Source organism: Choloepus didactylus, chromosome 5, assembly GCF_015220235.1.
Source record: "Choloepus didactylus isolate mChoDid1 chromosome 5, mChoDid1.pri, whole genome shotgun sequence".
Taxonomy (NCBI): Eukaryota; Metazoa; Chordata; class Mammalia; order Pilosa; family Megalonychidae; genus Choloepus; species Choloepus didactylus.
In genome coordinates this window covers 79,440,725-79,453,224 of record NC_051311.1, presented here as the reverse complement: position 1 = coordinate 79,453,224, position 12,500 = coordinate 79,440,725, and the positions used below count along the sequence as shown (strand labels likewise).

General features: G+C 31.9%; 1 protein-coding gene across 1 annotated transcript in view; it reads left to right on the top strand.

Annotated features, from left to right (window-relative positions):
- Positions 1-12,500, top strand: part of FOXP2 (forkhead box P2) — a 599,809-nt gene that overhangs the window by 541,980 nt on the left and 45,329 nt on the right. Inside the window, exons 10-11 of the mRNA XM_037836341.1 lie at positions 7,565-7,778; positions 9,514-9,618. Of these exons, the coding sequence (XP_037692269.1) occupies positions 7,565-7,778; positions 9,514-9,618 (319 nt within the window). The remainder of the gene's footprint in view (positions 1-7,564; positions 7,779-9,513; positions 9,619-12,500) is intronic.

The following is a 12,500-nucleotide window of genomic DNA, read 5'->3' as shown; positions in this document are numbered from 1 at the left end:
CTGTTTCCACTCTTCATTAGATATATGAGAGATAAAATGCTTGGGACAAAGAACATTGTGGAAAAGGAAGTAAATCTGAAAACATATCTGGGTTTGAGAGGAAAATTTATATATAAAACAAAAAGATGAAATCGCTAAAACATGTTTCTGTTAATAAAGGTGAAAAAGTCTATTTGATTAAATGTGGGATCAAAATGTAGTTGGTCCACTGACCAGAGTTCTTGTTGGTTCCATGTAAGCCACATAAACTGAGGTCATTATTGAAGCTTTCACCATGAGATGAGTGTGAAAAGTGCCGTTGTAGAAACCTATCAGCCAAACACGGGTGGGGTGTGTCAGATACCCCAGCTACATTAAAGGAACTTAACGTCTTAACTGTGCCAGAATCCCAGAAGTGGAATGGGAAAAAGGAAAGAAGCAATTGTTGGATAGCATAAGCCTTGAATCATTTCTACCATTGTGACTTGGTTATTTCAAGTGAAAGTATTTTGGATATTTTATATTATCAGTTTCTCAGGTCACTTTGTGCTAGGTTTTTGGTTGATTGATTGATTAGCCATGAATAATATAGCCAAATGCAAATCAAGTGAAATTCATATGCAATGATGATATCATTATGTCTTCTAAATATACCATATTTGCAGGTATTTATTCCCATGGTTTAGCATGACTTCCTCAAGCTGCTGTTAAGGTTACAACTTCTCACAACTGTATAAAAAATGTGTATATAAAAATCAGATAGAAAACTTAAAATTATAATAATTTTGATAGGATAACAGATTTATGGACTTTTTCTCTATATTGCAAAATAATGTAATGTTATATTTATCATTTTAAAGTAAATTATATTAAATATGAAGCATTTAAAATAATCACAAATATTATAATATTGGGTTTTATTGAAAAATAGGCAATTATTAGACCATTTCTAAGTACATGTTTTGCATAGAGTGACGGTAGATTCACAGAAGTCAAATTCTTATAAGAAAGGAGGAATTTCTAAACCAATCTCAAAATACTGATTATAAAACCATTTAATATTGTATAATAGTATAGTTTATATGTCAACTGGTAATTAAATTTAATGGCACATTTTCATGAGCCAGTACCATTGTCTACAGGTTAAAAAACAGGAAATTATTGTGCATGCACCTTAAACATTGACATATTTTTGACATCAGATAGAGGTCAGTAAATATACCAATGTGCATATATTCATTGTTTTACTTTGAATATGATCTGAAATATATATATATTAAAAAGTTTATTTCACTCCCATCTTTTTAAAATATATTTTTGAATTCATGAAAGTTTTATTTAAAATATAATAATCTTTTCATTACCCATCTGAAAGACCAAATATGGAATGCTAGATATCCAGACAGCACTATTTTGAACTAACACCTTAAAGAACTAGATGAGCTTGGAATCAGAGAATTGTTAAATAATAAAGATCAAATCTTTTGAAATAAAATATAGTATGTCCTCTATCCTAAGTTAGAAACATGCTGAAGTTCATCTTTGATCTTGTTTATTCAGTCAAAATCAGCTATTTGACTTTGTTTTCATTCTCTGCTTGTGGACATTCTAATAGACAGTTGCCTACTACAGCACCACTTCTGGCGTCCTTGAACTTTTGCAAAATTAGGGATCATGTGCCTGCATAGCTGACCATTGAATCTAATCAAAGTAACAGTACCAGCAATATAAACATACCATGTGGAATTATCGGCACTATCTGTAAGTTTTCAATTTGCAACTTAGAAGGAAAATATCCTATGGGGCTATTCATGCTGAAATTCTATCAGTGAGTTGAAGTTTAACTGTGTATTTATTTTTGGAGAAATAAAACTCTGCAAAGATGCCTGTGAAGGCTATTAATTTTATGTACAAAGCTTAATTCTAAATAACTAAATAAATAGGGAAATACAAAGAGTGTATTGGGTTAGTTTTTGAGAAAATGTAAATAAAATAGAAAGACGGAAATTACATTTTATATCATAATTCTAATTGTAGTAGAATTGTTTAGTGTAATAACATGTACATTTCAAAATATATTTAATTCCATTTAGATCATGTCTTTTATTTAAAGTTCTATTCGGCAATTATTTATATGTTTAGAGGAAGACTCAAAAGCAGAGTGTCAATTTTGACATGTTAAAATTTCATGATGAGGAAAACTGAGAAATTATTGTTTTTGTAACAGAATGTCAAACTTTAAAAATGTAGCCTGTAAAAATTTGAATAGTCAAGTTGTAGTAGGAATTTTTTGATATCAAATGTATTCTTGCATCCCAGAAGTTCTTTTCTGGTGGAAATACTTGTCTTTGGTCAGAGTTTCATCTAAATACCTATTTTTGCTTCTCATAATTCAATGTTTGGACAAAATGTGTCTTTGGTGCACCCCTCATTAGACATGTATTTTAAAGATGGGCATTATACCTGAAGTTTATAATGGGCCTCTAGTCAAATATAAATCAACAATGCATCATGTTTGGCAAATTATTTATGAAGACATAGATATCTGAAGGATACCCAAGAAACTGGACCAGTGGTTACCTCTGGTGAGGCCAAGTTATAAGTTAATTAAAAATTCACAATTGATGTACTTTATATTATAATGTATAAAATTATTTAACATAAAAAAATAACTACTAGACATAGAAAATGAAAGGACATTGAAATAATCTTTTATTTCTGAGCACGAAAAAGCTGCTAATATAACTTTTACAAATAAGTAAAATCACTGAAATTTTTAACCCTTGCACCAGCCACAAGGATGTATAATCTAGGTATGAATTATGAGATTTTAATTAATACTTAGCACAATGTTGGTCGTCCAGGAGTTACTCCACAAATTCTGAATGCAGAATTAAAGAATTACTATTAGGTTGCTTTTTCTGTGGTATTACATGCAATTTGATTAAGAATTCAATCTTTTATTTACTGGACTCCTGTGAAAACAAACCTTTAATACTTATTTGTAGTACTGGTAGTGAACAAGAACAAGTCCAAATTATCATCCAACAATAGACGAAGGATTCTGAAATTTTTGTGATCATGGAATTTTAAAATTGCAAAATTACAAAACTTTTAGGCACTAAGCATAGTAAACATCCTCAAAATAAGCTGTTGAGGTAAACTGAGTAATCTCCACTTAAGATTTTAAGTTGACCATTGTTCTGTGATGGTCTAGTCATTGATTCCCAGATTGTTTGCCAGGGAACAAGTGTTCTGGCCAATTGATTAACTCATCCATGTAATATTCATTGAGCTTCCCATCACCATGGACACTCAGGGACTGGGAATACAGCAGTGAATAAAACAGACAAAAATCCCTGTCGTCATACAACTTATGTTTTAGTGTGTAAAACAGGCAATAAATAAGTTAAGCAAAATATGTAGCAATGAGTACTTTCTCTAATAAATTTTTTTTTAATTATAAATAAATAAAAGCAAGGATAGTTAAAAGTGAAGCAACAATAGGAAGTGGAGAGCACTGAACGTTTAGGTACGGTGGTCAGGGAAGGCATCCTGAGGAGAAGATATATAAGTAATGACATGAAAAAGTGTGAGAATTCTGCCACATATTAGCTCTAGAGCAAGTTACTCAATCTTTCTGTGTTTCAGTGTCCTCATCCTGAAATGGGGATAATGATGATGATGATGATGATGATGATGATAATAATAATAGTAATGATAATACTGTCCTTGCAGTGGTTTGGGGGATTAGATGAGTTATTATGTGTGAAGCCCTTAGAACAATGCCCGGCATATCGGAAGCACTGTATCAGTATCTGTTAAGTAAAACAGAGATGAAGAAGACTGCTAGAGGACAGGCTTGGTTTGAGGATGGGAGGATGCTATATAAACAGGAGCTTAGTTTTGAACTTGTAAGGTTTGAGAAGCCTGGTAAAGATTAAATGGAGATGCCAAATACACAGTTCTGTATTTCAGGGAGATTGATTTGTGACCTCTAACCCTATACCTAGGATTTAAAACTGATATAAATTAGTGCACTTGTTAAAAGAAAAAAGTTTATTGTTTTCCTCAAGTATATTTGGAAAACACTGATTTACAAAAAGAAAAAAGAAAAAAAGGACAAATTTTCTTTAGTTCATGTTTAACAATTTCCCCCCAATATTTTCTACACATTGGAATCAGCTGTGCAGGTAATTACTGATTCTTGCCCCAGAAATTGTGTTTTAACTGGTCTGGGTTGTGGCCTGGTCTTTGGAAGTTTAAAAATATCCTTAGGTAATTCTAATAAGATACACTTTTGGGAACCACTCTGGTTAAGAATCAATCTCCTTTTGACATCATTTATTCTCTGCTCTTTATATATAATATTTAAAAGTCATTATTTGGAAAGTGAACAAGTCATTTATTCATCAAATGTCTAATGAGGGCCTACTGAGTGCTTAGCAATTTTTTTTATCATTGCAATATCATGGTGATATAGTGATATAGTGTATTTTCAATACAAATGAAAAGTGCAATGGAAATATATTTTTAAAAGGTAAGTAGGTACTTAGGTGGAATTGTCAATAAAATCCCAAAACTAAATTGTTAATATCATCATTAGCTGGTATAGCTTTGAAAAATTTAAGAGTCTTTAGCTGAGCTATAAGACATTAATAGCCACTTTATCTGTATTAGAATCAACCAGTACTATTTATAATTATTTAGACATGGGTCTTATACTGTAGCAATACTCATAAATAGAATGCCCTTTAAGAGCCACAGAACCTCCATGTGGGAAGCACATGTCTTGGAGGACTGTATGAATCTGCTGTAATCAATTAAATCAACAAATATTTTTTGAGCACTTACCAGACACTGAGGCACTGGGGATACACCAGTAAAATAAGAGATATAAGGAAATTCTTATAAAGCTTAGATTATATTGAAGGGAGACTGGTGAAAAGTAAAAGAAACAAATTTAAAAATAATATAGTTTCAGAAATGGATAAATGCTCTACAGAAAAAATAAGTAGGATGATGAGGTAGGGAATGATGGAAGGAAGGGGCAGTAAAAGACAGTATGGCCAAAAGTCTCCCAGATGAGGTGATATTCAAATATCACTGCTTGAAGGGAGAGAGGCAGCCATGCCAACATCTGCAAGAAGCGTGGCCTAGGCTGTGGAACAGCCAGAACAAGACTGGAAGGAGAGGGAGTGTTTAATGCATCTGCGATGCACCCAAAGGCTAGTATAACAGAAATACAGGTAGAGAGAGGGTGAGAAAAGGCAGTCAGGCAGGCAGGCAAGAGCCAGATCATAAATATAGCACCTTGCAGGCCACAGTCAAGGTTTTTGTTTTTCTGTTTTGTTTTGTTTTGTTTTTCTTTTGTTTTTTTTCTACGTGTTCTCGAAAGCCTTTGGGGGTTTTGCCTTGGAAGTGACATGACCTAATTTACATTTAAAGAGATAATTTTTGCCTGTGTATGAAGAGTAAATTATACAAAGGCAAGGTGGAAGCAGGAAGACAGGAACTTTAAGCAGTGGTCCAAGCAAGAGTTAACGATGGAGCAGGGGCAGCAGATGAGGTGGTGAGAGTTCTGATACAGAAGGTATGTTTATGCTCTCACAAAAGAGGATTTGCTGATGGGGTTTTGCTGTTACAACACCTAATTGTATATATACAGATGATCAAAATATTACAGTCAGAAAAGTTTCAAGATTCAAGGTTAAGGCTAGAATTAAAGCAATAGTTAATGACCCTTAGTTAAAAATTATTTCCTATTAACAGAGAAAATACCTATCTTTATAAAGCAACTCTCTTCTTTTTATAAAAAAGTAGTTTTTAATAACTTTGGAAACCTGAGTTATCCTGTCTTTTCTTTATCTCAGACTGTGTCTTAAAATCTCAAAGAGCCAGAATCTCCAAAATGACAGTTTTCAGGAAGACGACCTCTATGAAATTGCAATAGGCATAGCAATTTAAGGAGGCCACTGTGATGAATAATTTGACTAGAAGTTATGTTTGCAACAGTGAGAATTCTTCTGTTGCCGTGGACTACTTACCACTACATCTAGATCAGTGACTTTTCCACTTGCAGGGGTGGAAGTGAGAGGGCTCACTCTTCTCATCATCATTTTCTATTTTCTTGCCCCTGTATTCCTTGCCTTTCCATCCTACCCTGCTCCCATTCCTCTCCATAGAACCAGAGCACTATAACTGGTGTAAATGTCTGTTGGATTAAAGGGCAGTATGAGGGGGGTTGGGGAAAGGGTATAGTTTAAATAACAACTCCGTACTTATATTGGATATTTTAGATGAACATCATAATAAAGAGCATAGATTTTGGAGCCTCAGGGCTTTGGGTTTGAATTATGTGAACCAGTGATGAACTGAGTGATTTGGGGCAACATATTTAATCTTCCTGAGCCTCAGTGTCCTCATCTGTAAAGTATAATGATTCCTAACCTCAGGTGAGGTTAACTGAGATTATAAATTCAATGCACTAAGTAAAGCACTTAGAATGTAGTAAATGCTCAATAAATGATAGCAATTATTTTCCCCTGTACATCTTTATTCAGCAATTTTCTTGTTTCTAAAGTATGCTATTTTAAGTGTAAAGGTGCACATGTCAGACTATGTGGATTCAAGTCACAGATTTACCACGTTTAAGCTTTGTGACTTTGGACACATTATTGAGCCTCTCTCTCCCTTTGTTTCCTTATCCATAAACTGGCTAAAATGAAAATACCAATTTCATAGGATTGTAGTGAGGGTTAAAGTGCACAAAATATATAAACAGTATATGAAGGCGAGTACTTGGCACATAAAAGTACTGTTTTGTAAGCCAAACTTTGTAAACGGTTGTCTCTCAATACCTTATTCCAAAATTAGAGTTCAAAACTAAAGGATTGTGCCTAACTTTTCTACTTTCCTTCTTGTATAAATCAGGCAAATGTGCATAATCTGAACCAGGGAATTATTTAAAATGAGTAGTTGATTTATTCTACCTATCAGTCATAAAATGAAGGAGAGGTGTAGAAATTAGCTGCTTAATTGATCCATATGAGTAAGCACATTGGTTTATTCAGGACCCCAAAATGAAATTTAATTATTCAGTTTATCTCACTGAGAAAGATCAAAATAATCAGATAATTGTCAAATCTCTTTTTAGTCTTGAGTTGGCTGTTTACTATTTTTCCCTGACATTTTGTTTTCCTTTCTTCCTTTTTTTCCATTTTTGATATGTGATACACTGATAAAAACTAGCAATGAGTAAAAGCTACTGTGAAAATTTGAATAGTTTCAAATAGTTGAAATAGTTTCAAATAGTTGAATAGTTTTCAAATAGAACAAGTTTTTTTTACGTATTAATCTTTAATATCATTCCTAATACTGCTATTCCCAAATTTGTAGTCTTTATCAAATAATTGGTTGTTCAGGAGAAAAGCTATGATGCTGATGGTTTAAAAGTGATTTTTTATTGTATACTAATTATACTGGTAGCATCAGTTTTGTTGTTGGAATTAATCTATTAATAACACTGAGCTCATTATATGAACTTTACCTTGTTATATTAGTGGGACTTTCTTTCATTTCACAGCTGGCCTAAGCCCTGCTGAGATTCAGCAGTTATGGAAAGAAGTGACTGGAGTTCACAGTATGGAAGACAATGGCATTAAACATGGAGGGCTAGACCTCACTACTAACAATTCCTCCTCGACTACCTCCTCCACCACTTCCAAAGCATCACCACCAATAACTCATCATTCCATAGTGAATGGACAGTCTTCAGTTCTAAATGCAAGGCGAGACAGGTAAATTTCACGAGATTTATCTCCATTTATCTCTCACCAAATTTTACTTTCCCTGATAAAATTAAAAATAATGATATATGCTTAACAGGGACAAAATGTGTAGAATTACAAATTGAGTAGAAACCTTTTAGATTATCTTATAAATTCATTTTCTTACAAAATAAAATTCAAATGCCAGCAGTTGTATGGGTACAGTTGGGGAGTTTGCCTGAAGATATTGATTTTTTAACCAGTGCATGTGAAATGATTGTGTAAATACATTTTTATGACTAAGATGCTGATTAACCTGATTGCTATGAGAACATTTTACCATTTTTGAAAGCTCAAAATTTGTTCTTTAATTTCAAATTATTAAAGATGCATATGTATGCCCATAATTTACATTTCAGGTATGTGCTTAGAAATCAGAGAATAGATACGTATAAACATATAAACATAAGTATAATAAACCAGAAGATAGACGATCTGGTTTGCCTTATTTATTGTTCTGGCATTATGGAATTCAACTCATGGTGGTGATTTTCAAAATAAATTTCATTCAGAATTCATAAAGAAAAAGTTATTTGATTTCAGTTACCAACATTGAGTATATTATGTTAGATAACTTTTCAACTTCCTGTTTTGTATTAGTTGTGTAAAAACTGCCTTTGTAAAAGGAGCACCCACATAACTTTTATCCATTTAGTTCCATTCATTTAGGTATATAGTTATTTAACATTTCCTTGAAAGTAATTTACATAAGGTATGTAAGCTAAAATATTGCGGAACATAGAAATCTTTTTAAATGTTGAAACATAAATGTAGAATTTCTTAGAGTGGCTTAGGGTCATAGTATAAATACAGCTCTAAATGTCATATGTAAGTGTAGTGGATTGAGAATATTCTGTTTTGTAATGTGATAGATATCTGCCTACTGCCTAATGAACAAATTCTTTGTCAATAAACAAACATATATTTAATTACTGTAAAGTTTAAAATAGAATGCTATAATTTGGTGATGTTTCTGGCCTTTATTTGAGTATCATGGAAAATTTTTCTTGTTAGCTTTCGTTATTATAAAATGGTATGCCTGAATGCTTTCACACTGTTGTTTTAATTGAGATTAATTTGATGATTATATATTTCAGAAGTTGGTTGATTTCTCTAGCATCTCTCTATCTTATATAATACTCACGTATCAAAAGTCTTTGATAATTGTATATGGATATAGCTAATGAATATCATTCCAAAGTGGATTTTTTTAAATCAACTGTAACTAGTAGAAATGTATGTGGTTCACACATAAATATTAAACAATTTAAATGATCCTAAAGGTCAATATCTTCTTTTAAAAGAACAATCCAAAATCTTATGATGACTGTCCTATTACTTTCTTAAGAATACATATTTTTTCATTTGACCACATATGAATATATATATATATTTATTTATTTATTTAGGGGGAAAATGTTACATTAAGATCATATGGCAGAATTAGCATATGATATTATACAGTCCTCTTAGTTTTTCATCCTTTATTAACAGTCATCTTTGGCTCTATTTCTCCTCTAATTGGAACATCATCTAGCCTTGGCAGTTGAACTATTCAATAGAACGATTAAATTTTTCTGACTGCTCTGAGCTGAATTGACCTGTTTTGACCTGTTTGTCACTGATCGTAACCTGACAGGCGCTAGCAGCCTGCAACGATTATGGCTTTTTGAGATGAGTCTGACGTCGTGTTCTTTTGCTACAGCTCGTCACATGAGGAGTCCGGGGCCTCTCACACTCTGTATGGCCATGGAGTTTGCAAATGGCCTGGCTGTGAAAGCATTTGTGAAGATTTTGGACAGTTTTTAAAGTAGGTGTTTTGCCTTTTTTTTTTAGGGGGAGTGTATGGGACTTTTGGGCATGTTGTAAGTAAACAAAAGAAAGTGAAGGAGGAAAGTAGAGGTCCATTGTGAGGCATATTGTAAGTTTTCTGTGTGTTCTCAACAAGTGGACTAGCAAAGTCAGGCTAAGAAAGTTAATTCTTTATCCTTATCTTGTCATGAAAATATTTTACAAATCATTCAGTAAAGGTTTTCGAATGAATGAAAAATGTTAGCCTAATACTATCTGATAATATATAGTTTCATTAATCATTGAAAGACATACTTGCTAGACAGTATTCTCTTCAATTTCAAAAGTTTCTAAGAAAAATTTCTGGTAATTTTATATATGAATAGTCATATTATATTAAATATGTATACATATTTTAATAAGCATGGACATTTTACACATTTATTTTTCCAAGATCATTAAAGAATATTTGTTCAATGTCACTGATGTCTAATATATACATTTAGCCACAAGAATAGAAAAAATGAAGTAATCGTACCATAAATTTCAAGAAATAACTGTATTTCCTTCAAGTTGTTACTTGTTGCTCTCAGAAACATAAATAGTATTTGTTTAATAGATTACATGGCTTCTCTAGCTTAAAATAAAAATTTGCATAGACTAATCGCTCCATAAAGTGATATTTTATTTTTTAAAATCCTTGAGGGGTTCTTTTTCAAAAGAGAATATTCATCTTCAATGAAACATCTTCCATGCACAATTCTGGTATACAAGAGATCTAAACAGAGAGCTACAGATAGGTTTATGGAGATGAGTAACTTCACAGGCTGAGACTCTTGTGTTGTCATGGTGCAGCTAACAGGGTGAATGAACTGTTTCATGCTTCATCAACAATTAAGTTAATTAGCTCATTTGAAATTGCACTGCTTTGTTGCCAGGATGTTGGCAGAAACATCAAAAAGATGTGTTTACAAATGGTAGACTATAGGGTATAGAGCAAAAGCACCTTAACAACAAGCACAAGTACTTGGCATCATAATAACTTTATAACTGAATTATAGCAAGACTTCTACAAGGATTTTTTTAACTCTTTCTTGCTTCTGACCAATTAAGAGAAAATTTCTTCATCTAGCACTATGGCTCTTTGTGAGTGGCCTTAAATGAAAATTTTTACTTTTATTGTACCAAAATAGTTGTGAGCTGTCATTTTGCTGGGTATGAAACTGACTATACTGTTCTAAGCAAAGAGATTATGAAAAATATTAGATAACTTTGCTGAAGTTTTCCTCTATAAGAAAAATAATATTTTTAAAACAAAGACAGAATATAGGGATATTAATTTTTAACAATGAATTTCATATTTCCTTATTTGAATATATTATATTTACCCTTATCACTATATTACACTATCCCTTATATAAATATTATTTAGAGGACTTTTGCTATGGTTTCTCAAAAATGGTAATTGAAGCCAAAGAAGTAGCTCAGTCACCATGCATTTTAATGCTCCTGGTTGTTCTTTCTGACAAACTTCAAAATAAAAAGAAAATACGCATATTTTTTCTCCAATATGGTACCTTTAATAACACATGGAAGGGAGCATTTTTATTTGTCTCAAATATTTATATACGTTTTATTATTAAAAAGCATGTGATATATTTGTGTTGTAATCGGAAAATAAACAATAAACATTATTTTTACTGTTATCTCTAAAAAAAAAAAAATTAGTATTGTTGATATTCTACCTTTGCATCATGCTCTTAAATGGCTTGGCATGGCACCATTACCAATGTTATCTGTATTTGAAATTTTGATATTTTGTTCACCATGGACTTTTTGCATTACTTTTGATTTTTTAAAACCTTGCATTCAAATACTATTTCCTGAGTTTTTTGGTGCCCCTTAAATTTGGGGCCCAAGGCAAATGCCTCACTATCCTTCCCTGCTTTAAAACCTGAAGCACACTTTTTCACTTTAATTATTATTCTGGTTATTTTTGTGCGTATGGTAATGAGGGTGTTGGGGATTGATTTTGGTGATGAATGTACAACTATGTAACAGTACTGTGAACAATCGAATGTATGATTTGTTTTATATGACTGTGTGGTATGTGAATATATCTCAATAAAATGAATATTTAAAAAAAAAAGAAAAAAAAAAAAAGCATGTGAGTATGAACCCTCATTTTACCCTCCATGGTTCTTTTTTACTTTCATGCCAGTGTTTTTTAAAAATAGAAGAAATTACAATTAAAAAAGCATTTCCTTTCAATTAAATATCAACTTTAATTTCAAAGACTGACCATTTTTCCAATCCATTAACTTTATAGGGATGACAGAACTAATGACAGTAGATTTTAACGCCTTTCTTTTAGTCCATTTTTGTTGTGATATGCTTTAGACACTTTAACTCAAAGATCTGTGATAAATTATGTCAAAAGAGCTAATGCCAGTATAATGTACTGAAATTAAATATTAGTTAGACATAGTTTCCATATTGGTATTGTCTTTTTTTTAAAACCATATGAGAAATTTGAAGAGATTATATGTTGTGAAATGAATTAACTTCAATTATTCAGAAAAAAGGTTTATTTAGTGTGTGTGGGAAGTGAAATGAAGAACACATTGCAACTTACAACGAAATTTCACCTGTTACAATAATGGAGAGGACTGAAGGTTTGAAAAAAAAATCATCAGCCAAAAAGATTTGAAAGGTTTTTACCTCATAGTTTTCTTGTTTATCCATTCTCCCATATTTTTATATCCAGTGTTTATTATAAAAAATTTGAGAAAATGTTATTGCGGCATTTTTTTTTAAAAATTTTGTTTTTATAGCTTTAGTGTGAATTTAGTATTAGATAACCTGTCCATTGGTTTGAAATGAAAGAAAACCATCCGTTAT